This window comes from Trichoderma breve, chromosome 1 (genome assembly GCF_028502605.1).
Source record: "Trichoderma breve strain T069 chromosome 1, whole genome shotgun sequence".
Lineage (NCBI taxonomy): Eukaryota > Fungi > Ascomycota > Sordariomycetes > Hypocreales > Hypocreaceae > Trichoderma > Trichoderma breve.
In genome coordinates this window covers 4,827,569-4,855,001 of record NC_079232.1, presented here as the reverse complement: position 1 = coordinate 4,855,001, position 27,433 = coordinate 4,827,569, and the positions used below count along the sequence as shown (strand labels likewise).

Here is a 27,433-nt window from a genome sequence, read left to right as displayed (position 1 = left end):
ATTGCACAAGTTTCGTTCCCGTATGCTCCCGGATCCGAGATTCGATCTTTCACTCTCTTCATTTGAGGCGTCTATTTTTCGCATTCGCGCAGAATGAACCCGGAGCTATAACACTGTTTTCGGACTCTTAGCACGCAATCCTATTCATCACAAAGTCAGACTTGTGGTTGGGGATGATAGGATGGTCGGGTAATAGCCCCCCGAAGTAGATTTGCCCTCAAACGGCCCAGGGTGGCGACGATTCTCTGTCAGCGGTGGGTGAAAGACGCGAGGAGTGACATCGTACTCGCTTTTTACTTTGGTGTCGGTTGACGATTGCGATGGCGAAGTCTCCTGGTCGTTGCGGGTGCCAAACATCTCCATGGGTCTTGAGTGGGAGTTGTCGTACATTGGCCCGGGATAGTACAAGTATCCCTTGGTATTTGCCATTACCTTATCATCTTCAGAAGGTATGGTCGCTTCAGAAGGAACATCATGACTTCTGGGCGTCCCATATACCGATCCTCTTGAGTCATAAGAATTCCCATATGTGCTGTTTCCGCCAATGATACCGGAGTGAGAGGAAAATTCTCCAATGTTTGTCAATGATCCGTATCCTCCCATCGTCCCAGAAGAACCCCCAGGGCCACCACTGTGGCTTCGCCTCTTTTCGTTCTGATAATGGCCGGGGGATCGACCACGGACAATCATCTTCTCGGATTTTCTAAACGCAATCTTGAAATACTTGTCGGAAGACTGCGAGCTAAACGACGAGCCAAGATCTGCCCATAGCTCCACCATGAGATGGTAATACTGCTGAGCAGCCCTCCGTTTGCCATTGTTTTGAGTGGCCTGTTTGAACTGGATACGCTCAAACGTATGCTCAGTTGCAGGCTGAACAGCTCCCTGTCCGCCGTAGCCATCTTGATACATTGCCCTAGCACCGGATGCGCTCGTGGGGTCGTTGTATATACCATGATGCGACGGGACAGAGTTTTTGGGGGCCAGCTGGACCTTCTCCGGCTTGGACGTTGGTCCCTTGTCTCTCTTTGGGGTATGCTGGACCAGCTCAATGTTCTGCTGGTCATTGTCCGCCACGACGGCAGATATTGACATGTACAGCCCAAAGACTTGGTAGGCTTGGGTCGATCCTGGGGGGATGAAATGGACTGCAGTATTGGGGTAATGCGGATGCAGCGAATAGGAGCAGGCGCAGGTCATGTAGTTGCGCCGATAGCAAGTCCATTCGCCCTCGGCCAGAAAGAAGCCCTTGTCAACTGTGCCCGTAATATCAATCTTGATTTGCGTCCCGTTCTCATATTGGAGGGAGCCAGATGTCTGGACAGACATGAGCGGAGGCACGGCTGTTGCGGAGGGTCTGTTTTGAAACTGGCCAGCTTCCATCCTCCCGGCCGGAGTAACATAGGAGGTAAGTGGGCTTGGGGTTGGCGACAATGGCAGGCGGCGCAGAGGCACCCCCGGAAAGGACGGCGACCTGACAGGGTGCTCCGAAGCCCTCCGAAATGAGGGCGTGGCAGCAGAGTATTGCTCTCTGGCGCTTACTTGCCCTGTCAAATGCGGCAGTCCAGTGGTGCGGTGCTGCTGATGGTGAGCCTGCGCCATGCCAGTTGAGGGCCCGGTGCTGTTGTAACTGCATCAGTGTTAAAAAAAAAAAATTCTACGTGCATATACCGGTGCAGCTCTATCGTTGGAGCTTCGCTGGAGTAACTTACTTGGAATTCAGTCGAGACCTGATATCCAAACCTGGGAATACTTGAGACACCGGCTGGTAGAACGCAGTGCTATCTTGAGGGTATTGCGTCGTTGCTCCAAGTCCTGTAGGGTGGTAGAGATTCAGAAGCGCAGGGGGTTGCGAGGGCTCTATTGCTAGAGCCGACGTATTTGCTTCCTGGGTGTACCTAAGAGCTCTAGTTAGAGAGCCTGTGAATACGGGAAGAGCTGAAAGAAAAGAAGAAGAGAGTGAAGGACAAGATGAAGAGGATGCTGTTTTTGTATACAGTCGGAGGATAAAGACTCTCGGTGAAGAGAAATGAGAGAAAATATTAAAAATAGAAACAAAGAATAAGAAAAACGACGCAAGAGAGAGAGAAGGCCCATTCAGAGGCCAGGTGCCCGAGTACAACCAAAGACAAGAGGTTTGGTTATACCTGCCAGCATAGATGGTAGCACAGAGCCAATGCACGAGTCCATGTAGCGGCCAGCGGCAGAGGGCCTTGTACAAGTCCCTGGGGCAACCTCCACTGCCCAAGTAGAAGCTTCTGGGTCTCATTACAGGTAGATTAAGTGAGGGCAGAAAATTTTCCGGATGGGCAGCAGTTCCCTGACGGGGCAGATTGGGTTGGGTGTGCCAACGAGAAGACGATCAACAAAGTTGGTGTGATGGACAGAACTCACCTCATTTCGCCCGGCTGTGAATGTATGTCGAGATAGTCAAGCTCCGCGCAAGGTGGTGGCGAAGAGTCGTAATCCTAAGAGTAGCAGAAGGCATTAGCATCAGATTCTAGCATAAGTATATATATTTGCATGTTGAGGTACGATGCGGGGATCAAGGCCAGGCTTTGAAGCTGTTTCTGAATGTTATGCTGTATTCCAATCAGCCACAAGCAAAGCATCCTTGACAATGGCTATTGCGTAGGGGCCTAAGGAGATTAGAGACAATACATTAGTAGGCTGCTCTTGGCACTGGAGACAAGATTGGATTTGACCGCAGGGGGTGCGCGTTGGTAACACAGCTCTGAGGCGCCAGGTACAGCATAGGTACATTGAGATACTTCTCAGTCTCAGTGCAGTACCCAGAAGTCATGCAATGGCTGTAAATGGCACACATCGGAAGAAGCACGCCAGGCAGTGCTGGGGGGTGGGTGGACTGGGGGCTGGTTACACAAACACCAGTCTGAAGAGGGAGGGGGAGTCTGCATCTGGCCTATGTCGTGTGCATATGGTGCCGAAATCGCCCATAGCAAGATCTTGCTACAAGTGAGAGCGGATATTGAAGGACGCGCGAAAGGCGGCGTGGCAAATGCGTGAAATGACAACGATTCTGATAGAGGAATATATAACAAAAGAACCTCATATCCATGAGAACGTACCTCATTGTGAAATAAACTGCTACCTTGGCTCACATACGCTGAAGATAGAACGTCCATTTCAGTTGCCGTCTCAAGAATAACAAGCCGCTTACTGCTGAACTTTGGCTTTGCAAGTTTGCCACGGCGACTTGTTGTTCATGGATTGGCAAAGAAAAGGGGAGGGAGAGGAAGGGCAAGAGAACGGAGTACCTTCTGCTGCTGAGAATGCATACGTTAAAATCTCCGGTGGAAAAAGATGGCCGTGACCAAGATCAAAATTAGGCTGGAAAGGCTGTAGGAATCTGAAAGCCGTAGATGAGGCGCAAGTGAATCAGCGGTAGCCTGATCTCCTTGAGAGCTGCTGCCGCTAACTAGAAGTGGGTATGAAATCGGGGTTGTCGATGGGATGATTTAATCTCGATCCTTCATGTATGTCGTCGGGGAGAATCAGATTCTTGATCCTTTAGCTTATATCTGTCTCGATTATGGATCCGTCAGCTTTCCAATGTCGTCACAAGAGGAGAATGGGCATCAGCAGCATCAGAGTCTTATAGTTTCAATAGAAACTCTGAGACTAAAAGTATTGGGGTCTCTTACCTGCTGTAAATGCAGTATAGAAGGCGACAAGAGGCAGAAAAAGAAGTTGTGCAAAGGACAACTCGAAAGAAAACTGCTATGCTGATTAGCTTTTTTGCTTCTAAGTCGTGCCCCTTGACTCCCTTCCATAGCTCAATGCATTTAGAGAGAGGGTAATGTCAGTTGATAGACGAGGAAAAAGGTTCCATCGAGTTGGTGTTATGCTGTGCGCCTTAAGACTGGTCGATCAAGATGATTGTATTGCCGGTAGAAGAAGTGAAAACAGTAAGGACTCACTTCCAACAGGCTTTCTTGGTTTGTACGCGGAATGAGTGTATTGAGCTCGTAGCGAATGTTGTTGAAGAGTAAGTGGACTCTTTTCGTGCCGAAGGTATAGTATGCAAAGTGACAATACTGGCGCAGGCTTGCTCAAGGACTGTGAATGATGGTGAACAGCAGAGATCACAACATCCGATCTAGTTAAGATGGACTTGGCTACAAGTGTTTCAATGAAATCCGGTATGTGTGGGAGATGAGCCTGAAATGAGTAGCAGAAGAAGGCCACAAGATGAAGGAGAAGAAGGAGAGAAGGAGATGAGCGTCATCGAGGCTTTTAATAAACAAAGCTCGGAAAGGCTCGAAGAGAGAGTCCGAGTTGGTTAGGCTGTGGAGCTCAGAGCAGATGTCTATCGTGTGGCTGCCGAGACAGACAGGGTCGAAAGGACTCAACCTGGAATGGTGTGCAGGGAGCTCGAGCACGTACTTTCTTCCCCCTCTCCCCTCAATACTCAAGGCATATATCAAAGTATTAACCTGGTTCGGTCGAGGCAAATCGTGGATGTACAGGCTGTGTGGATCATGATATGCATATAACTGGCTCTCGTAGGAGGTATGCCGTTGAAGGAGCCCACCGGCAGAGTGAAGCTAAAGGGTTTCCCCGTTACAGGAGGAAGCAAGAAGCCGCAGGAGTCAGAGGGTAATGTTTAAGCAGTTGCAAGCACCTCGCGACCCCAGCCAAACAGAGACTCCGAATTTCGCCGCGGAACCGGGGAAGCGACCCGCTCCTACTACAGTGAGCATAACTTGGCCATCAACCTCATTTGCGGTCAGGTCATGGAGTAATGGGTTGCGTGCTACACAATCCCGGAAATCCAAGCAGCTCGCTTCCATGGCCTGAGAATAGATGGTCGGTCTTGATTAGCAGGACTAACGATACCCTCCAGCTGGGCGCCATTGCGTCAAGGGTCGTCAAGTTTGTTTTCTTCTTGCCTCAATTCACATGGGATAACCGCCTGCTGAGTTGTTCGCGCACACCCCTCCCCCCTTCCGAGGAACTAAGCATGCAAGCATCCAGACGCCATGTCTCCGCCTCCAATGTGCTGTCGCGCGGGCCTCTGGTTGAGCAGGAGATCCTTGACCGGGGGGTCGTTGCCAAGAAAGGGACGGGTAAGTGCATACGATGGAAAATGCGTTGAAAGAGGAGAACCAGATCAACGTGTAGCCAGTAAGATCCAGAGTATCAGCCAAGCTCAAGATGCAACAATGCCCCCACGATACGGCTCTAGGTGAGCGTATCTTCTCTCAGTAATGATGCCACAGTTGTGGCGTACTGCGAGTTTTTGGATGATTAGGACTTTATAATTAAGTCATTGTCCCTTTATTCGTATTGTGCCACGTAGTCGAGTGGTCCACCCGCCTATAAAGCGGCAGATGAACAAAGGGTCTGCCGTCTCAAAGCAACGTGGCTTTGAGCCTGGACTTGCGTCTCGACTTGAGTAGATGTGCTTGGTTTTTCACAAAGGGGTATCACAGCCTGGATAACCATGGTTATCAAGATAATGTTGTCGGCATGCGAGTTTTGGGCGCTCAAGTTTTATCCCTCCTCCAGGTTCATGGGCAATTTGTTAGCTCCCGGTAGGCGGCACATAATCTGACACACTTTGGAGGCAAAGCAAAAAGAAGAAGAAGAAGAACCGTGATGGTGATGTCAACTAACTGCAGTTCTTAGCCTGTAAATCGTGACCCAGCTACAAACTCGAAGAGAACACCCAGCTTGCCCTTGGCGCATCTGTTTTTAGTACGCTCCAGGGCAACGGATTGATGATAGGAGCCAATGGCGAGACCATCTACCCGAGCAAGGTGGATTTTGCCGTCTCTGATCAGCCGATCCGAGAACGGAGGAATAGATGAAGAGGCAAGCAAGGCCCTGGGCCGCAGTCCAGGAGGCTCTCCAATGGGAATGTTTAGGGAGCCACGCAGGCACTATTTGCCTGTGTAACTTTCCAGTAGACAAGGGCGGCAACGACTCTTGGAACAAAGCCACTGCGTCCTATACACATCATTAATCCCCTGGAGGGGCGTTAAAGGACAGGCGGTGCGCTTAGTTGAGAACAAAAGGCCCCACGATACCGTAATGTCGGCCTGTAAAAGCAAACAATTAACGAAGTTGTCGAAATTGCCAAGGAGGAGGAGGCGTTTAGAGCCAGGTCGGATCGGCCCGTTGCTGAGAATTCACGCCGGTTTACAGGAACAAGCTGTTTGACGAGGTAATTGACCAAATAGGCTTGCCAGGAAAGTGAGGATTAGATGGAATCAAATGCCTTCATGGTAGTGCCCAGCAGGGTTTCCAACCCCCAGTGTTATGACAGGGCGGCCAAACCGAGGCAGGTAACAAAGAAAGAGATCAGATAGATCTCTGTACGAGGTGACAAATCGTAACTGTGATTCCGCATTTCTCAATCCCGATACGAACAGGAGGAGCCAGCCCTGAGCATGGAATATGAAGTGAACAGCTTGTGTGCCATGAGTTTCAAGAACAACGCAATACGTAGCGCCAGAGAATGTTTTGCATTTTTCGTGTTACCCCTTTGGCCGTCTAAGTCAAAGGCAGAAATGGCACGGCGTGACACAAAGATTGGGGGCCACTGAGCTTCAGCATTGTCGCCAGTCGGGTGAGGCGATGGCTGCCTCAACTCCTTGCATCTGTGTCTGCCTTGATGCTAGTGCTGGTGCTGGTGCTATCGCTGCATCGCAGGCTAGAGGCCAACACGGGAGAGTCGGCGTGGGCCAAGTTCAATCCCAGGTCCCCATGTCTTTGCAGTTCTCGTCCTCATCCTCGTCGGCCATCCGAAGAGGCCCAGCCAGGGTCAGGCCAGGTCCGGGAAAGCCATCTAGTAGGCGGCAATGGGACTTGTGAGGGTCGTCAGGCCTCAGCTGTCGAGGACGTTTGTCTCACGCTCGGACTTAGCGGCGGCTGGCTGATGCTGCCGCAACGAATGCTTGCATGCTTCAAGCTCCTCGACACGCTGATTCGCTCATTGCCTCACGTTTGTCTCCATCACGTCTAGAGTGCCGTATCGTGCTTGCAACCGGTGAGCAGGGGGGCGATGCGAGAGCGCCTAGAGGGCTAGCAAGGACTCGGAGGCAGAGGCCAGAGGTGCATAGCGCGCCCCAAGTACCCGGGAAGCGGAGGACCTTGTTTTGCAGACGGGATGAAGGCTTTGGAGATGGAGTTCTGTCCTGACCGGTTGGAGTGGAGGGTCAAAGTATCGGACATGCGTCGTTACTTCCTGGCCACTTATTGGCCGCTGCGCGTTTGCTCAGTTGCTCTTCTGAGTAATTTCCGTCTCCATGGAGCCGCAAGCTATGGGCCCTTGCCGCCTGTAGGTCGCCCTGTAATGCTCCTGGCAACGGGGCCGGATCCTCTTGAGCTAGGGGGCATCTAGCGCCTGCAAGCTTGTTTGCAGCACCTATGGAGCCTACAGGGTTGAATTACGGGGGTTTAGTATCTGGAGAAGAGGGGCGGTTCGTTGATCATGGTAAATCGCCAAGGTTGTGTGGATGATACCAGGCGTTCACCGAGATTGGCCAGGCACCTGGTGGTACCAGATGATAATCAATGCGTGCAGCCAGCTACACCGCAACGCCATTGATCTGTGATGGAGCTTGAGGTACCACATTCGTACTCTTTTCTCCCTATCACGTATAGGGTGGTATTGTCCATTAGGTATAGCAGAAGCACGGGTTTTTACCTCAGCACAGGCCTTTGCACCAATGCAGATACAAGGAAACGTGTACCAAGATGTGTGCTCCTATCCAAATCTCCAACTCAACCACCATCTACAACTGTGCTACACCAGAACCAACCAAGAATCCCAACGTAGATGGAAGCGAATTGAGCTCGCATCTCGGGCTTCATACAACCACGCGATTTGCCTGCATCCATGGGCAGCTGCTGCTACTGCTCAATCCACTCCCCTGAATGAGGAGCAGGCAATAGGAAGCTGGAGATAGCTTCACGCCCCAATCCCCAGTCACCCAACGCGACCTCATCAGAGGAGGGGAGCTAACAATGCCATCACCCATACTTCATACTCCCGTGGTCGTACACACAAACTCGTCGGCCGACGCTATCAACGTTCCTCGCCCAGCCTGCGACACCGATCAGATTCATGGCCAATGCTGCTCTGCTCTGCTGACTGCAAGTGAGACACCTTGTCGTATTACCTTGGTCCTAACATTTGTGCCACCAACTAGATTCCTTCTCTCCAGTCACCCGGATGCGCTCCGGACTACGCACAATGGTGTGTATCAGAGACAAGCTGACGCATGCACACGCAGTCTCTTACGTCGATCTGGCCTCGGCCTCTTGCTGTCTCTACCCTCTGCCACTGCCTCATTTTTGCTCCGTTCCTCGGCTTCGAGTGCAGGCCAATGTCGAGCTGCATTTGGTATCGTCAAGTTGGGGCGAGGCGAGTCGAGTCAAGGCTAGCGAAGGCTAGCGAAGGGAGGCATCTCTCCGATAGCCCGCAGTCAGCAAAGGGGCCATGTGATGGAGGGCTGCTGCTTTAAGGCCGTATGTTCGGCCATATCCCAAAACCTACGTCTGTCTGCCTCGCTGTCGAAACTGACGCAATGCCTCGCGCTCGATACTCGTGTTGGCTGCTACGTCAGCGCCAATATAGATCGGGAGTGCTGTCTTCGCCGCTATCCCTCCCTTCCGGCTACGCACATGATGTGAAGCAGCCCCCTAAAACGATGTGGCCAAGGCCGGCAACGTGTTTTGAGGGCATAGGCTACTATAACTGACTTTCTCTCCTTTTTTTTTACACCCCCTCCCCCCAATGACCCTACTTGGCTACTTCGAGTTACTTATTTCGCGGCAAGTGACATGATTTCTCCAAAGTTGAATTAGAGATCTAAATGTTCACTGGATTTGGAAAATCAGATGCTATATTTGCCTAGCAAGGTCATGGTGACAGTGGATCCTGTTGTTTGGGCTTGCTGATACTCGCACGTATAGCAAAGTACGAGTATTTGCTATAGACAAGGATTTGCTTTGAAAGTTCCGTCTCCCATCCAAGCTACAGATGAGTGTTCGTCGTTTGCTAGCCATTATGAACGAAGATGTGTTCCAGCTTGTCTATACAGTGGGAGATCACATTACTTTGTTAACAAGGGAGAATTTCAAATGCAGCTATGGATCCTCAAAATTGTTCTTTGAATTCTCTGACAGTGCATATTAGTATCTATAGTTACTATTTTATTCTTCCAAGGATAATAACATGAAGCTGTCCCCGTCTCTAGATATGTTATCTCATTCATGATACTGCTGTATTACAAACAACACCTAGCTCCCGTATCAGCTACCATGGTATCGTAAGTATGCTCCGATAACTGGTTTCATCTCCTCCTCTCACGTCAAAGCAGTCGTTCCCTCATGATTGGCTGAAAGGGATCAGAATCCCGAGCTGCAGCGTCCTCGCTTCCTTTTTTCCTTTCTCTCTCTTTTCCCAATCCTTGGCGCAATTCCAGGCCGCTATACTTTCGTGGTATGTCGTACATCGCTGTCATATAACCGCAAAATTACCCCTTTCTTACATATACACCCAGGCAGAAGTTCAGCCAAGGCAACTTTGTTGACCAATATCTAAGCTGCATGGAATTTACCAGGAGGCATCGGGTATGTTGGTGGCAACTCTGTATGGATGCGGATGCCTTAAAATGAGAGGCTCTTCGAGGGCCACCTAGCTATTACTATCTAGGTCTCAAAGGCTCAATGCTATCGGCTATGCCGATCCACTTCTCCGTATATACTGCCACATGGGATTTTTGGTCATTCTCATATGCTGAAACGTCGTTTGGCGGCTAGGATACTTCTAGAGCCCTTCACGTCACTCAGGCTCTTTGACTATCTCCTGATATTCATGCTTTCTCGCTTCGCGTTTCCGCATCGGGCTACCTAGTCTTGTGGCTCCACGTAGCCGATGAGGCAAGTATTACAATGACCACTATTCTATCCGGTAGAAATGGGGATAGCTGCTATTTACCGCAGCAGAGGTCCATCAGCATATGCCTCTCCTCCCTAGGTTTGCCCCATACTCCACCCTACAATGCTGGGCATTAGGAGCAGGATGGTAACACACGGGCAAGCTCAATTACGTTCTTGACCTTAGACTAATGGCTAAACTGTACTTTTTCGATGTCCAGCAAGGAAATTCGAAAAGATGATGACGAGAAATGAGGTAGAGAGTGGTGGCTAAAAGGGCGGAAGAGGAGGGCCCTGATAACCTGATTATTATCAAAAATATCGTCATGAAGACTCTGCGGGTGGACGTATCAACGAGTTATCAATATGATATGGCCATAAACTTGTACATGGATACTCATTCGAACATAAGTGGATTCATATAAGGCGTCCAACTATCTCACGCCACTTCAGCGGAAGGCATACGCTATCTCCAGGGCCCAAGCAACTCTGTAGCACTCACTCAAACAGCCCAATCTACGGAACGACGCGTAGGTGCGGCAGCAGTCCGTTGGACGGTTTGGGGGCTTAATTGTTTTGAGAGGATCCAGTATCCGATGGAGCTGAACCCGTTGCAAAATCGGACAGTCTCAGATTCCCTTTTGACGGCTTTCCGAAGTTAAAGGGCCGATGGAGTGCGTAGATAGCGCCAACTGCATATTTAACAGTCGTAGTGGTACACAGAAATTCACAATGGACATAATCTGGTTGATTCATTATACAGGGAGTAAACAAAAACCAGGAGCAGTGTTGGTAACAGCAGCCTATAGGCCTAATCTGCATCGGATGGAAGAGACTGATAACATGCTGGCGGAGCCATGAGAGAAGCCAAGACGCGCTGGTATCTCCAATGCACACCCGCTTTCCTTGTTATTGAAACAACATGTGATTGCCACATAGATAGATACTGGTTTTCTGCTGAATATGGAGGAAACATGCTCAGTTTGGGTTCAAACTCGGGAGAGAACTGGGTAGGGGGCAGGGAGCTGAGACGGAGAGCAACTCTGACTGGAAGTCGTCCGCTGCAGCTCCAAGTGAATTCTAAGATGAAAAAGGCCACTTATCCTCGAGCATTCTACGCGCGTTCGTAAGGGCTATCCCGGCTTGAGTCGATAGAAAAATCAACACATTGTTCTGTCGTAGAAAGCACATGTAATAGCCGAGTCAGTAAGGTCACTTGCTTGTACACCACCACAGCGAGTTGCAGGGGTATGAGGCACGGCCCCAAGATGACACAACCACTCACGACGGATTTCTGTTGGACTTCTAGACCTGTGGTGGCGCATGCAGGCAGCCGAAGCTTGCTTATGGAATACAACAAACGGCCGGCTAAGCCCGCAGAGGGAGACGAGAATGATTGCGACGCTGGGCGGTGCTTTTTTTCCCACCCTTCAGAGGGCCGTCCGTATAAGACGAGACGAGATGCTATTGTTAGTATGGAGGTGGCGGATTGCATGGGGCCAATTTCAAAGGATTGAAAGCCAATGACTCTTGATCAAAGCGGGCCTAGTGTCCGTCTTGTGGCTCCTCAGGCTTCGGCCGGCGGGGCTTTTCAAGTTGCAAACATGCCTTTGGGAGTCATTTTGAACTGGGATGCCTGGAGTCGAGTCATCAAACCGTTGGTACCAAGTATATGAGCGGTTCGCAACTCGCGACTTGGTTCCTGCAAGCTTCCGGTAACACAAGGCACGTTTATTTTGCTTCCCTGCACTGGCATGCCTAAGAAAAGGCAGCATCTCAAGCCATTCAAGCCAGCCCCGACGGCCTCTCCGGCGCCCGGGTCTTCGTCCAACGCAGCTGGTGAGTCTCATCTCATGTGGCCTCCCCCAGGTGGTTTGGTCGCCTTATTCCTTGCCGCCTCGCTCGCGGGTGCTGTTGGCGGGAGCTGAAGCTGACCATCGATCGTTCCGAACAGGCAAGACTCCCAGGAGCGTCAACGAGCTGCTGGCCAGCTTGCGGCACGCCTCTCTAGATTCATCAGTTCCGCGGCAATTGCCCACAGTCACACCATCTGTGCCGCCAGCCCTCAGGGAGATACTGCAGATCCCAGACACTCCAACCCCCGCACCCAGACGGCAGCACAGGCAGAGGCTTGACAACAATGGCCGCCGCCTCCCAGCTGGGCCTCCTCCCCCACGAAGCTGGGTTGCTTCCAGCAGCGGTGCTACGCATCTCCAAAGCCAGGCATCCGGCTCATCGACCGTGAACCGGTGTGGCCTCGCTGATTCGACTTTGCCGGGCACGTATCTGCCAGCTCCGCGAAGTCTCATCGACATCATTCTCAGAAAAATTGCTGCTGACTGGGACCTTCACCGCGTGTTTAATCAGTACTATTTGTACGATGTCCCTGCACATCTGAAAGCTGCCCTCATTCGATGGGTCGGCATTGCAAGCCCAGATGGTCTATCGGTTCAAGACCTCAAACTAATACTCCTTCCCTCTCCAGAATCTCTGGAGGAGGCAGAAGGCGATGACATCTCTGAATACCATACCTCTGTCAATGCTGAGGTAAATTACTTGGATTTGTCGGGCTCCTTAGGCCGTTCCCTAACGCTCAAGGAAGTTTCCGAGCTTCTGTATCCGTCAAAGAAGCAGGAGGATTCCAGTGAGCCTCAGGAGTCTTGGGACGAGAGCGAGATCATTCCCAGTCCTCCACGAGTATTGTTACCCAATCTCACACATCTGTCACTCGCTCTCGACCCTCAGTTGGCCTCAGAAGCATCGTGGAGACAGCTACTGGCTCTGTCATCAAAGCTTACTACCATCACTCATTTGAGTCTTGCCTACTGGCCTGACCCATCTCTTACTCCAAGAGCTCGCCTCTCCACGGTTACTACACCGCAGGGCCAGAATATAGCATACGGAGGGACGAATTACTATTCCCACTCTATAGATCATGACTGGAGCGAAGCGCTGCTGGTACTAAGGATGCTCAGCAGAAACCTCTACGCACTCGAGTTTCTCGATCTCACAGGATGCGCACCATGGTTCAAAGCCCTGATGTTGCATTCAGAACATGATTTCGTGGATTGGGTCGGATCGTGGGGAAAAGTGACGCTGCTTCGAATATACACAGGGTGGACTCCTGGAGAAGATGCTCTTCCGTCAGAGTTGATTGCTTACCGTGAGGCTATAGACGTTGCGACTATGGTAGAGAGATATATCAGAGCTGCACGTGGGGGAAAGGGCAGGATCATCACGGTGGAAAGGAACAGGATAGATCCTTGAACATAAAGTTGGAACATGGCATGTATTAGATATAAATCTAGCATATTTTCCGCAATATGATTAATATTTTCATCTCTACCATGTTGAGCTAGTAAGATTGCATTATGCAGTTGATCAACGGAGCGAATCTCAAATGCTGAACGGATGGGCATTGGCTTTTTGAGAATATCGCTGTGGCAGTATTGATCTTTTCTTGAAAAAGCCAGTCACATCCATTCAATTGAGCGTTCCACGATTATTTGCCTCCCACAGAGCCTTGAACCTGCCATGACCAGCAGACTGTAGTAGTTCTCGAGGCGGCCCGACTTCCACAACACGGCCTTTATCCATGACCACGACGCGGTCGAAATCTAGGATAGTTTCCAAATGATGGGCGATGGAGATGACAGTATGGTTCTTGAAGTGCGTGTTGATGGTCGTACGAACCATCTGCTCTGTTTCCTTGTCTAGACTTTATTTTTTTTTTATTTTCTAGGTTAGCCTCCGTTTTGATACAATTGTTTGGGTTGTGTATGTATTCTTACATGCTACTAGCTTCGTCCAAGAGAACAACTTTACCGCAATCTTTCTTCAGCACAGCTCTCGCAAGGAAAAAGAGTTGCTTTTGTCCATGGCTCAGCATATCCTCTTCAAAAGTCGCGTCGAGGCCACCGCGAGAATCGATCACGGTCCATAGATCGACCGCACGCAGGGCTTCGACAATGGCGTTGTCGGTGTAGGAGGCTGACGGGTCAATGTTGTGACGTATGGTCCCGGGGAGAACGAACTGGTCCTGAGAGACGGTGATAATGCGGGAACGGATGGTTTCGCGAGGGATGGTGCTAAGGAGGATGGAATCGATGCTGAGAGTGCCAGAAGATGGGTCGAGCAGGCGGAGGAGGGCTAACAAAAGTGAGGATTTACCGCTATGAAGATAAATACGTTAGGTTCAGCTGTAAAGGCAGAACGCCTCATGGAGGAGTTCCGAAGAGCAAAAGAGTGAAACACACCTTCCTGTACGCCCAACAATGGCAGTCTTGTACCCAGGCTTCAGGTCTAGCGTAACGCCATCAAGAGCCTTGATACCATCATTCTCGTCATACGATGCCTCAAGAGCTTGTATGACAACATGTCCTTTGTTTGGCCAATCAACAGGCACCTCTTGATCTTCTCCTGGAAGACTCTCGTTCGGGGTCTCTTCAGCAAATTGCTTGATGCGAGCAACGGCCCCAATAGAAGTCTCAATTGAAGTCCAAAACTGGATGAGCATATTTAGTGTTTCGCTCATGGTGATAAGTTGGACTAGCGACACGCCAGTGAGCCCAACAGAAACGGATCCGCGAAGCTTGACAGAAAATCCGACAATGAGGAGAGCAAGCGCCGTGGTGGTTAGATCGAGAACAAGGACGAGCCATCGCTGGACCATCATGAGAAGATAGAAAGGCTTCTGAGATTGGTCAACGAGTTGGTGATTCTTCAAGATGGCCTGATTTTGCCATCCAAACGCTCGGATCGTGGAAATTCCAGCCAGTGTTTCCATAAACTGCGTGTAAACCGGAGCCTTCTCCTCAAGGTCAAGGAGACGAAGCTGTCGCGACGTGCGGAGGTAGCCACGCTGGAGGAAGTAATACAGGGCGGCGAGAAAGGGGAAGCTGATGGCTACATAGTAGGATGAAGCTGCGAGAAGACCTGCTCTAGCAAGGACCCCGAAGAAGCCTGTTTATATACGCTGATTAGTCGTTTAGAATACTAGAAAATATCATTTGGTGCTCTACTAACTTGCTATTGTTACCACGAGTGCGAGTGGGAGGTTGTTGTCTAGAATGCCAATGTCTTGGGAGAATCTAAAGTGCATATGTGAGCAACAGAGAGTTGTGAGAACAGCAGGATTTTGGCGCTTCATTTAGGTACCTTGTGGTAATCGAACCCAAGTCAGTCGTTGTAAAGAGTGACAGTGGTGCACTTGGAATGGTAAGCGTGAGATCCCTCATCTACTGTGAAAGTATGGAATATACCTAACAACGGCTGAGAGGAGTCTATGATGAAGTGACACTCCCGACTTTGCCGCAATGACGACAAGAACGAACCTATTTCCGTCAGTCTTTAGAGGCCTCTCAAATCATATTCTGCAGATGCTTAACTCACCATATAAGCAAGGCAAACCAGAGGACGCCGATTACTTGCATAGCAGAAAAGACTCCAAGATACAAGCCCGTTTGGGTGTGTCCTTGACTATTCGAGTCTGTCCAGAATTTAAGCCAAACAGCTAGACAGTTTATTAGATACAAGTCAGATGAGAAGAAACGATGTGTAGCCTCTTTGGTTTAAGGCTTTGGCTTACTTGGGAAGCTCTGGAGGAAAGCCCAGACGATCTCGAGAGAAAGCAAGGTTATAATGAAGATCGGTCCAATACTGCCGAAGTAGTACTTGTAGACAGTTGAGTCTCCGAGCTGTCTACGTTTATCATCCTTTATTTCCTCTTGTTTGGCTTTGTATTCCACTTTTGGTGCGGTAGCTTCGGCTCCGGATTCTGAAATAACCTCGTCTTGATGAACTTCAGGACTGGAAGCGATGGCTCGCTTGGCGGCCAAACTCTGCACATATCCATCTGAAGCTAAGAGTTGTGAGAAGGAACCTTGTTCTATTATCTTACCCTCTCGACTTAGTGCAATGATGAGGTCTGCCGATGCAAGAAATTCGACTTGATCAAGGCATTAGCAAGTATTGGCAAGACGTCTTGGGACCAAGAATAATGAACCTACCAGTTTGTGTAGCCAATACAACAGTTGTTCCCCACTTTCGAAATAATCCTGTAGAAGAAAACAGGTTTCTAAAAATGCGCTGCGAAGTAGCGTTATCCAGTCCACTGAATATGTCGTCAAACAAGGCGATACGGGGTCGAGAGTACACAGCCCTGGCCAGCGCCTGGAGGTGAATTTGAGACTTAGTCGTTCCCATGCTTGTATATAAGAATAGATGAGATACTCACCACTCGTTGCTTTTGGCCACCACTGAGGGCGAGCCCTTTACTGCCAACACTGGTAAAATCTCCCTGAGGAAGTTGCCTAAAATCTTCTTCAAGTTCACACGCCTTGATAGTCTGGTCATACAGGTCCTGGTCGAAATGAGAGTACGCTGTAATGTTGTCCCTAATGGATTGATTCTAGGAACAGTCAGCCATCAGGTCCTTCAAAGATGAGGATATTTACCACTTACCAGAATCCAAGGAGTCTGCTCGCACCAGGACAGACGACTGCTAGCTAGGGAGACTTTGCCTGTGCAATAAAGCACCTCACCCAGGAGTCCTTTGAGCAAAGTCGTCTTACCAGATGCCACAGGGCCAATCAGAAGTGCAAATTGGCCACGGTTGAGAGAGAAGCTGATGTTATTCAAGACCTGTCGTTCTGACGTCCAAGCAAACGTAGCGTCCTCAACCTCAACTGCAGTGGCTGTGAGGCTCGACGAAGACACGTGGGAGTTGCGAGACCGAAGAGTCTGTAGCTCAATCAAACCAGCTTCTTCCCCAATGTGGACAGTTGTGGAATCTATCATATTAGCCGTTTCCACAGTCCGATACTCATCCCGAGTAGAGCTGACCAGAAACTTTTGGATTCGGTCAAAAGCACCAAACGCAGCACTCATATCAAGCACAACTTCAAAGATCCAAAACAGAGGCTGCGCAAGTAACGTAATCAGCGAAAGCGCGGCAAACATTCGTGTAGCATCGAGCACTTCTCCCGTCGCAGCGGTAATGCCTTGGAACATGGCGAAAGCTAGAACCGGAGAGAGAAGCAGCGGCACTTGGGCCACCGAAGATGTCACTGCTCCTACAACTCGGAAGGGCTTGGATGCGGTGATTTCTTGGACGCGAAGAGTAGCAATGGTGTCGGAAAAGTGTTTGGAGAGACCAGACATTTTGATACTCTTGATGTGGCCAATCATGGCAGAAGTTATGCCTGTATACGTGAGCTTTTGTGCACAAAATGTCACATAGAAAACATAGAAATAGGATGAATTCAAGATGTTATTCAGCGTCTTTGGGACTTACCAACTCGCTTCTGGGTCTTCTCAAGCCAACCGACCTGATACCTTTGCGCAAGTGGCGAGACAAACATGGTCGCTCCCAGCGAAAGAACAGAGACGATTATGGGCCCTGCTGCTGCATACCCAATCTGCTTGCTCAAAAGCCAGGTCGCAATTGCAATCTGAAAGACGTTGGCCCAGAATTCGTGAATTTGTCTCATAGCACGGCCAATGACGTCGACCTTTTACAGTAGTAAAATGTGAGCGTATCAGTTAGAAGACATTGAGTGGTAGGTGGCAAGCGAATTCGACTTACATCGGAAGACATGAGAGTCAATGCGGCAGAATCGTCAACCGCAACGATGCTCACTTCGGTGACCTTGGAAAATACAGCCGAGACAAGGACTCCCCGGAGCATCGTCACACAGCGGCCATTTTGATGCCAGTACAGCGCCTGCGTGGCCGCGATGCCCAGGTAAACGAGTCCATAAGCTCCAATGAGCCCGTAACCAACGTTCACCGATTGCGTCTCATCGTTGAGAAAGCCGAGAAAGCGGGTCAAGACCAAAGGCTGGCATATGGTAAAGGCAAGGAGAAATAGCCGAGGGACAATAACAGAGATGATGGCAGAGCGAAGAGTGACGATGCAGCAGAGGATAAGGCGATGCTTGTTCGCCTGAGTCGAGGGAGATGCTGGACAGAAACCGGTTTCGCCATGTTAGTAACGACGGACTCCGACAGGATGTAGCTCAGCGAGCTTCTACGGTTTTAATTTATTTGTTTTTAGGTTTGTATTGTATTTTGTTTACGACTATCTAATGGGGTTTGAGGGGGAAAGAAGAAAACACCAACCTTTTCGCCAATGCCACCAAAACCTCTCGTTCAGTCCTGACGAACTCATCTTCTCATCGAGCGGAAACAAGTCGGCCGGCCGAAGCAGGCGCTGGAATCCGGTCCGGAGTAACGGCGCAACCCATGCAAACACGGCCCGGCTATACAGACCGGATGTCTCTTCCGGGGCGAGAGTCTGTCGGCCAACAACGTGGCCCGACTTTTCTCTTGCCTCAAGCACGAGCAGCGCCGTCTTGAGACCAAACGAAGCTGTAAGAACAGCCCGGATGGACGCACTGGCAGCTACTGTGGAGAGGGACAGCCACACGGTTCGTAAAACAGCAGCGTCGAGCAGCAGAGATACGAGTAAGAAGACATTCAGCAGCGACGAGGGACCAAGGGATCTGCCATGTTCAAAATACGAGAGGGCACAGGACATGAGGCTAGAGGCAAAGGAGACACAGGCAGCAGCAACAGACACACTGTTCAAACGCGCAGGCCCATCATGGGTTGCCCAAAGGGCGATCAGAACAAGCTGAAGAGCTGCAAGACAACCTACAACAGACTGTGATTCAAAAGAGGGGCAGACGCGTGTTTTGTTAATTCTCAAGCTCTCGGCCATCGATCAAGGAAGACCACCGAAAGGGAGGATACGGGTAGATTTATGACTTACCAATTTGATCACGCGCGATACGTGATCGACAACTTTGATTGGCGATTTCCGTAGCTGAATGAGTCGCAGAGGCGCCGCGAGGACAAGCAGCGACGCGGGAAGAAGGACAAAGATGGATTGCTCAAAGACAAGAGTGAAATCGAACCCATCACGACACGCCGCGTCGACAACAGGGCCGAACGCTGCATCCGCAGTGGGAGCGCAAAGGGGAGTTGATATATTCATAGTATGCAAAACCAATAAGATATGAAGATGAGAAGGGGCAAGCCGCTGAAGTTGAAGTTGAAGGGGGAAGAGGATGAATGAGGAGAACGGGGTGAAATATGTATGAGGAGCGGTTAGGCCCTAAGGGGGGGGCTGAAGGATTCGCTGGCTAATATTGCATAATGCATCGGTCCAGCTCTACTCCGCATTGGGGTTTGGAAGCAGTCCTTTTGTTGAACCTGCCATTTCGGGCGATGGCTTCAATGTCTAGATGATATCTTATACTATTTATACTATCGGATAGGTTTATATGCAATAGCTGTGAATGCTGCATCGTAGGACAAGAAGCTTGTTTGAACTGATGCAAGAGTGCATGTAAGAGTAGGGTCAGCGCAGGCTACCTACAGGAACCTAGTAGCTCGCCGGCTTTCTCTGCAAATGGTATGCAGTATATGCACCTCTAAAGGCCACCTCCAGGCAATGCGATTGACTCTCCATGGACTATCTACATACATAGTGCAGTCATTGTCACGCAGGGCCACGGCCAGCTTTCGTGATAAACTACAAAAAGCTTCCAGTTGTTACAATGGGAAACGGCACATGCTACTGACAGCTAGGCAAAACATGACCTGCTAAGCTAATCGAGGCGTCAATGCGATTCGAATATCAGATTGATCATCATAAGAATGGCCACAATCCATTACGGCCACCCCAGGACAATGCGGAGACATTCTCTTCTTGAACAGTTTGTTTATTTATTCTTCATGCTAACAGGCATTCTATCCCAAAAGCCATGCGTCTCTAGCAACATGTATTACTCGCAGCGTGCCTTCTTCTAATTCAATCTCGAGTCTTGTCGAAATCAGGTGTATTTGGACTTAAGCCCCTCGACAAACTCAACGTACTTCTTCTGTGCCTCCTCGGGGTCGGTGATGCCCTCCTCCTCTACAGCGGCCTTCCACGCGTTGTACTTGGCCTTGCCCTGCATCACAATCATACGTCAGTACCATGAACGCATACAAGAGGAGTGCAAAGATGAGAGAGACAATGGGGAGAGTTTCTCGTTACGCAACGTACCTTCATGTCGAACATTCCAGGCTTGGGAGCCGACTCCAAGTCGAAGCCCTTGCCGATCTTGAAAAGAGCTATACAAAATAAGTCAACACATTGCAATCCTCATAAACCCATGTACTTTTCAAAGCTGCCTTCAGCTACCCAGCTCAAGCACGCCATGGAATTCCAAGGGATCGTCGCGTACCGTAGAGGCGAAGGAGCTCGTCGTTGGTAGGCTTCGTGGTGAAAGCCTCAGTGGCCTGCTGGGCCTGGAGAAATTCGGGGGACTCTGGGTGCGACATGACGACTTGAGTTTTTCGGTTTGTTGGTTTTTAATTCTTGGTGGTGTAGTGATAGAGAGAGAAAGTGGTCTGATAAGGAAAAGAAAGCTTCTTTGTAGAGGTAGGTAGCTTTGGTCCTGGACAGCGGGGTAAAGCCGAGCTGGACTAAGGTAGCAGTTTATAAGGGGGGAAAGGAGGGGCAAATGACGAGCATGAACGCTTTGTTGGGGCTTTGCGATTGGCTTGTTGAGGGTCACGTACAGACCGGCAGAATCACATGTTGGAGGCATCTGCAGTATTCCTGGTACTACTATGAATATGGGCGCCTAGGAGCATTATACAGCAGCTCACATGGACGCAACGCTTTGAGTTGAGTAGGAAGCAATATTACAGAATCTCGTACTCGTGGAGTCTAGGTTTGGACCAAAAAGGTGCTTGTACGCGTGAGGCGAGGCCAGGTCGGATCCAAGCCTGTCCGTCTGCTCGTCTCGTAAGCAGTCTTGAAATTAAACTTCACCTTGATTACAACCTCATCTATACATGTACATTTATATACCGGTAAACCATTAATCAACCAATCTCGCTGTCTGGTCCACGCGCAAAAACAACCACCGAAGCAAAGGTACCCTCAGATTCCGCCATCAATCTCCAACTACTCAACCCCTCTTCTCGTCCTCAATCTCTCTCTGCAGCTGCTCCAGAATTTGCTCTCGAGACCTCAAATGCGCTTCTAGACCATCCACTTGCTCACGAACCGTCTCCAAGTCATCCGATATGCTCTTCAAGTTTCCACCAACGGCACTTTTGCCCTTGCCCTCTTCCAAATCTCTCAGCTCCCTTCGCTTGTAGTCAAGAAGTTGATCCAGCTCTCGCTTGACGAGCGCCGGCTTAGAATCACGTTTGCCGCCCTTCCGCCTCTCTGCAATTTCTTCGACCTTCTTCATCTTGTCCTCTAGGTCCTGCAGTTGGCGCTTGAGCCTCACTTCCTCCCAATCCTCCGTCTTCTCCGTCGAGAAGTCGGTACCTGCCGTCTTGAAACCGCTGCGTCCGAGTCTTGTCAAGTATTGGTCACCGAACTTGGCCTTGCGTCCTGTCGCTGTAGAGTCATCTGCCTTGGTAGCCCACCGTGATGACACTCCGCCTCTTTGGTTGTCGACTTGGTAATCGATTTGGTTGCGCTCAAAGCTCGACCGCAGTGAGGCAGGTACTGTGCGGGGAATTCGGAAGCCCTCATGTCGGTTGTTTAGAATGTGAAGAAATGCAAGGCATGCGTCCTTGTTGATGCTTGATGAGGCAGATGGGTTGATAAGGTTCCAGGCAGATCGAATATCGGTATCAGGGACGTCCAACGACTCATAGAGGTCTTCGAGGGAAGTGACTGCAAAATCCGGTCAATCTCTGTCGCATCCGTCCAAGCCAAATAGAAACAGGGAAAGGGGGGCGTCTTACATGATACTTCTCCTCGCATATCTCGGCTCTCCTGATATATCTGCTCGTACTTGGCCTTGTCTTCCGGCTTCATATACCACTCAAATCCATCTTTCAGGCCAGGGGTATCGTCCTCGTCCTCGACTTGTTCAAACTGCGGCTGCTTCCCCGTGATGGCTTTAGTTGCCTGCACAAGATGGGCTTTCGACTCGGGAATCATCCAGTCGGGGAGCGTCTTTGGTACATCGGCAAACTCCTGGCGCGCGCGAACAAGTTGGTCAGTCTCTAATCCAGCCCGCTGGGGACGCGTCACAGGCCACGCAGTAGAAGTAGCTTACCCCGTTGAGGATATCAAAGATGAGTCGCATAGCGACGCAAAACTCCTCAAAGTCTAGGTTTCCATCGTTGTCGACGTCGGCCAGGTCCCAGACCTTTTCCAGCTGGTCATCGCGAAGGCCGCTGTTCTTGAGGACGGGCGCGGCCTGTTCACCAGTAAGGAACTGTCCTCCTCCTGTCCTGTCCACGAAGATATTCCAGTATGTTTCAATTTCCTTCTGCTCGATCTTGGGTGGAGGAGCCATCGTTTCGGAGCTCGGATCCGAGGGTTGGAGATTCGGGGGGTTGGTTCAATCAACGAGTTCGACACGCAACTCCAATCGCTGGTCGCAGCCAAAAAAGCGAATGCGGAATAGCAGGATACCAAGCACTACGCAAAGAACTCGCGAATCGCGAAAACGGCCGCAACAGAGGGAAGTGAGTGAACGGGCGCAGGACAAAGGAGCAGTGCAGTGAGTGACGAAGCTTCGAGATGCCAAGTACGGAGAGCCCATCTGTAGGTACTTTCCCTTTGTACCTGGACGCTACCATGAACGGGGCGCATGTGCCTGAGCCCGGATTGGCGGAGTCTAGGGCCTCATTTGGCCACTATGCGAATGTGCATACCTGGTAACCGCAGATGTGCTCTGTGCTTGGAATTAAGATGAGTGTGAACAAGCCATTTCTACGGATATAAATGGTGAACATACAGATATTGATAAACTGATTTCAACAGTTCCTGTACAAGAATATGACAAGAGAAAAGAATAGCAAGAAGGAACATCTTGCACCTACAACATCCATAACATTCATTGCTCATACTGTAGCAGCCAGAGCCTGCTGAGCCGTGCCTGTTGGAATTTAGAGCCTGACTGCAAAATCGGGCAGCCAATCGTATTCGCCCAGTTTAGCCCCACGAGGCAGCCAGGGGTCCATCCCAAGATAGAGGGGCTTTTCCTTTTCCGCATTGTTGGTTGGGGCATAATTTCATTTCATATTTAATCTTGATACCCATCGCCACTCAAGGCTGAAGCGTTCTTTTCTATTGCGAGGCTCTTTAGAAGTCAATTCGACTCTACGCAACAACAAGCAGCTATGTCGACAACAACAACCACCACCACAACGGCGCAGCCGATTACGGCTGAGACCATCCTTCGTCTCTTCCCCGACATCGACACCACCAGCGAGGCGCTCTCAGGCCACGATGAGGAGCAGATCCGTCTGATGGACGAGGTCTGCATCGTAACGGACGAGAACGATGCGCCAATTGGCACCGCAAGCAAGAAGATTTGTACGAACCCTCTCCTCTCCCTTCTTCCTCTCCATCCCTTACACGGAGGAGTTGGCAAAACTCTCTCGACTAACACAAGCCCCTCTAGGCCACCTGATGACCAACATCGACAAGGGCCTCTTGCACCGCGCCTTTTCCGTCTTCCTTTTCAACGACAAGAACGAGCTACTCCTCCAGCAGCGCGCCACTGAAAAGATTACATTCCCAGACATGTGGACCAACACCTGCTGCTCCCACCCTCTGAGCATCCCCACCGAGACGGGCGCCAACCTGGTCGACTCTATTGCCGGAGCCAAGCGCGCGGCTCAGCGCAAGCTGGATCACGAGCTCGGCATCAAGAAGGAGCAGGTCCCATTTGAAAACTTTCGCTTCTTGACTCGAATCCACTACAAGGCTCCCAGCGACGGCAAATGGGGCGAGCACGAGAGTACGAGAATGAGCTGCCCTGTCTACAGGCCATATGATGGAACTTGAGCTAACGATTTCTCTAAACTAGTTGACTATATCCTCTTCATCAAGGCCAACGTCGATCTCAACCCCAACGAGAACGAAGTGCAGGCCACTCAATATGTCACCGCCGATGGCCTCAAGAAGCTGTTCGAAGACCCCAGCCTCAAGTTTACTCCTTGGTTCAAGCTGATCTGCAACTCTATGCTCTTCGAGTGGTGGGAGAGCCTTGACTCTGGACTGGAGAAGTACACCGATGAGCAGGAGATCCGACGTATGCTGTAATGGATTTGATACGAATACGATGGTGGCGGAGGTTCATAATACGAAGAGCGAGCGAATTCGACAAAACGTGCGTCTTGTTTCATCTCGAATAATACGGCGATAGAAGATGGAATAGAATGCCGGGGTTACATGTGCTGCTGTAATGGTCCTTAGCTTCAAAATATCTAGAGTGCATGCAGTTGGAACCAGGTGCCAATGCGTAATAACCACGATGGCAAGGAGAATTGTTCAAGCTGATATCCAGCTGATCCTTTGCGGTTTCAAAATCTGCAAGTTTATCAGCATCAATGCTACATACAATATATATATGGATATAAAAGGCTTTATACTACCTAATAGGTAGCCTTCTACGGAGTAGTGGATCTACGGTCTTATGTGCATGGTCCCTTGTGCAGCATGAATCACTTTGACAAAAACCATCGTAGGAAAAGGATCAAAGAGATGGTTGCTTGTTCAAAAGAAGGCTGTAACAATGCAGTAAGCGGCATCGTACTCGTATACGAACTCGTATAAGAAATGGTGTGCGATGTGGAAGGCACTGGGCCATTGCTACCCTGGAATAATCTGGGGAAAAGAAGGCTTCGAGAAACCTTGACTCCAAACCGGCTAGACATACAAATTATGGTCGAATGGTAAGCTGCCGGTTTCGGTAACGATATCTATACATGTACGCCGCTCTCATGACTTGTATGTAGTATTCCGTTGGAGGATGGCATTTCCACCCCGATATACGGCGAGAAAGAACATGTTCCTGCAAATATATGTAGGCACCCTACATGTAATTTGCCACCAACAAAAGTTGACAGCTTATACCCAAGAGTTTTAAACCAGTATACATTGCTTGTCTTCTTATCGCTTCGTGAAATAACAATCAGCCTTTCAGCTCAGTTGGCATCATCCATCTCCGCACATCCCACTCGGAGTATGAAGAATGCGGAGTGCATGTAAGTGAACCTATTCACATGCTGATCGCCACGGAACCGCACCTTACCAAACTTCCCCAACTGGCCGTTGCCCCAACGCTATTAATAACAGAAACGCCCTCCATTGCACGTAGCCGCTTGGCTATCATGTATGCACAATGTAGGCTGGTCCTCGTGAGATGCGGTCAGGCCTTAGTTCCAGTTGCCTGTCGGTGCAACACACGATGAATCCGGAGCCTCAATCACTCCCCGCAAAGTATCACTCCGCATCCCCCTCCAGAATCTCATGTAATTTTTCACATGACCCGTCTGTCCGCTCTGTGTAACCCCAAAAACACAGGTCAATTCGTAACTCTTGATAAGAAGCACCCAGTTTCACCGATGAGCCTCTCTCCTCATGCCACGTTTTTGGAGGCGCCCAGCGTTGCAGCCAACCACCTCGTATCACCCTCACCTTCCCCCACGCTTCCCGCAGTCCGCTTTACATAATGATGATTTTGGAACGCTCAATTGATCAATGGAAGTCGATTTTACATTATCTTCAATTATCAGCTAGATAGAGCAAAGCCCATAGCCACATCATGACATCCATTATTAGTAGTTTATCAGCACACATTCATCGCCCGCCGTTCGCGCCACTAACAATTATTGAAACGGCACGGCAATCAGCCGGGAAGTGGTCCAATCCATCCAACCACCAGTTACAACAGTAGCGGATGAACCGGCGGCCCTGCGCGCGCTACAGGTGCCCCAGCAGCTAGCCATTGGCGTTGGAGCCGCCTGAAGCTCCCCAGGAAATGGCGGGAAATGGCCCACCAACCTACTCCACGTACAGCTGGAGGTATCGGAGCAGAAAGTGGAAGTCGAAGTTGTTTGTCGGCCGACTCCGCACTCGGGCTATCAATGGGAGTGCGAGATAGCAGCCTGTTGCGGTTAGGCGTTAGGGAAGGGATCTAGATAACAGGAATACCGGCAAGGTTGAAGCTAGGATTCAAAGAAGCAGCCCGTACTGTACCGGTAAACCGCCTGTACCAATGTATCTGTAGGGACATGTTCATGTCATTGATGTTGTCTATATCGTCATGTATATCGATATGCATGACACCTTGTGGCCAATCCTCGACATACATTAGCTCATTGCACCACGCAAGCCATCAACCATCAACAACCTCACAAGAAACAAACGACAGAAGCTGAGGATCCCACGATGCACCCCCCGTCCAGCCGAGGCGGCGCATCATCTGACCACGACCTCGGCCACCCGCCCAATCGCGGGTCCCCTCAATCAACCTCTTCCTCCTGTGCGGACACTCCGGCCGGCCAAGCGTGGGACCGTCCACACTATCTGCCTGCAAGTGGTCTGTGTCTGTTATCTCTGTTAGGCAAACTCCCGTCTCTCTCGGTGGCGTTCGGCGTCCGCTTGTCAGATTCCCACCGGTGTTCATGCACGCTGTGTGTTTGGTTGTACCTATTGATGCCCTGTACGCCGTATTCCGTCCAAGCTTGCGTGTAATCCGTAGGAGTAGTAAGACGAAGATTGATTACACTTGGGCGCCAAAAGACTGCGAACGCCCTACAGTACTATAGTGTACACAGTATTAGACGTTCTTATTTGGTGCTAATGTGTAATATGCCAAGTAAAAATAAATCTATACTGAAGACTATAGGGCACTATGAGGCGTTCGCGGACTTCTGGCACCCAGGTGCGTTGCCGGGGTGCAGATCCGTGTCAGATCTCTCTCGGGTCCCCAGTTCCCTTGCCACTACATGAACCCAATCTTGCCCATCTTGAACTGACAACCCTTCTTCCTTTTTTCTCCACCTCACCTTTGTCTGATCTGATCTGGTAAAACATCGATACCATTTCCCACGATAGTACGTTCTCACGTCGACTCTATTCATTGTCCTGTCTATCGCCGGATAGAAGGCAACAAGGAAAAGAAGCGAAAGGAAAACGGACGGGGAAAGGGAAAAGAGAAAGACTCATAACTGAGCCTAGGTCATTCACCCCGTGGGCTTGGGAAAGAGGCTATCCTTTTTTGTATCCCCCTCTTTGGGTGTTGTTATACCAAACCATTGCTTACCTCAACTATTATTTTTGACTCTTGTTGTCGTATTCTGACCGTCATTGGTTACCGCCGCCGCCCTCATCATCATCATCGCCCGCATTCACAAACTCTCGTCTCGTTTCCCACTGTGGGCTCCGTCTCTATCTTCACCCTCTGCATAGACGATATCCTTCCCGGGTCGTCGTCAGTGAAGTGTTTGATTGTTTGACTGGTGATTCATATCGATCCACCGCCGTCTCTCCAACTTGAAATCGAAACAAAACCAAACCAACAAATCCATCTTTGCCAACCGTTTCGACTTCTTCTTTCTTCATTCCAACTTCCTATATACTCCAATTTCCCAACTTAACGGTCCTGTGGCCTTAAATACCACATTGATGTCGGTTGACCTACGCGACTGCCTCAATTGCCTGCAGCACCCCTCCAGGTTTATGCCCGTTTCGAGATCCCAG

At 50.1% G+C, this 27,433-nt stretch overlaps 6 protein-coding genes across 6 annotated transcripts; 2 read left to right on the top strand and 4 right to left on the bottom strand.

Moving 5' to 3' along the window:
- Positions 1 to 147: 147 nt before the first annotated feature.
- On the bottom strand, positions 148 to 2,399 carry T069G_01446 (NDT80 / phoG like DNA-binding family domain-containing protein; the record flags this gene model as incomplete). The annotated part of the gene is made up of 3 exons (XM_056168656.1): positions 148 to 1,621; positions 1,713 to 1,898; positions 2,395 to 2,399. 3 exons carry the CDS (start codon positions 2,397 to 2,399, stop codon positions 148 to 150), a joined length of 1,665 nt encoding a protein of 554 aa, XP_056033972.1.
- Positions 2,400 to 11,666: 9,267 nt separating this feature from the next.
- T069G_01445 (uncharacterized protein) lies at positions 11,667 to 13,179 on the top strand (the record flags this gene model as incomplete). Its single annotated transcript, XM_056168655.1, has 3 exons — positions 11,667 to 11,751; positions 11,867 to 12,796; positions 12,845 to 13,179. 3 exons carry the CDS (start codon positions 11,667 to 11,669, stop codon positions 13,177 to 13,179), a joined length of 1,350 nt encoding a protein of 449 aa, XP_056033971.1.
- A 216-nt stretch (positions 13,180 to 13,395) lies between these two features.
- Positions 13,396 to 18,910, bottom strand: T069G_01444 (ABC transporter domain-containing protein; the record flags this gene model as incomplete). The annotated part of the gene is made up of 17 exons (XM_056168654.1): positions 13,396 to 13,630; positions 13,704 to 14,084; positions 14,169 to 14,874; positions 14,938 to 15,002; positions 15,070 to 15,120; positions 15,174 to 15,245; positions 15,304 to 15,424; positions 15,500 to 15,859; positions 15,921 to 16,083; positions 16,148 to 16,321; positions 16,375 to 16,598; positions 16,671 to 17,114; positions 17,207 to 17,423; positions 17,498 to 17,874; positions 18,034 to 18,265; positions 18,341 to 18,547; positions 18,686 to 18,910. The coding sequence occupies 17 exons, from the start codon at positions 18,908 to 18,910 to the stop codon at positions 13,396 to 13,398; spliced, it is 4,254 nt and encodes a 1,417-aa protein (XP_056033970.1).
- Positions 18,911 to 19,751: 841 nt separating this feature from the next.
- Positions 19,752 to 20,244, bottom strand: T069G_01443 (acyl coA binding protein domain-containing protein; the record flags this gene model as incomplete). Its single annotated transcript, XM_056168653.1, has 3 exons — positions 19,752 to 19,871; positions 19,967 to 20,034; positions 20,148 to 20,244. The coding sequence occupies 3 exons, from the start codon at positions 20,242 to 20,244 to the stop codon at positions 19,752 to 19,754; spliced, it is 285 nt and encodes a 94-aa protein (XP_056033969.1).
- Positions 20,245 to 20,879: 635 nt separating this feature from the next.
- Positions 20,880 to 22,232, bottom strand: T069G_01442 (actin cytoskeleton-regulatory complex protein END3 domain-containing protein; the record flags this gene model as incomplete). Its single annotated transcript, XM_056168652.1, has 4 exons — positions 20,880 to 21,247; positions 21,296 to 21,601; positions 21,673 to 21,907; positions 21,990 to 22,232. 4 exons carry the CDS (start codon positions 22,230 to 22,232, stop codon positions 20,880 to 20,882), a joined length of 1,152 nt encoding a protein of 383 aa, XP_056033968.1.
- Positions 22,233 to 23,061: 829 nt separating this feature from the next.
- Positions 23,062 to 23,989, top strand: T069G_01441 (NUDIX domain-containing protein; the record flags this gene model as incomplete). Its single annotated transcript, XM_056168651.1, has 3 exons — positions 23,062 to 23,257; positions 23,346 to 23,684; positions 23,754 to 23,989. 3 exons carry the CDS (start codon positions 23,062 to 23,064, stop codon positions 23,987 to 23,989), a joined length of 771 nt encoding a protein of 256 aa, XP_056033967.1.
- Between the last annotated feature and the right edge of the window lie 3,444 nt (positions 23,990 to 27,433).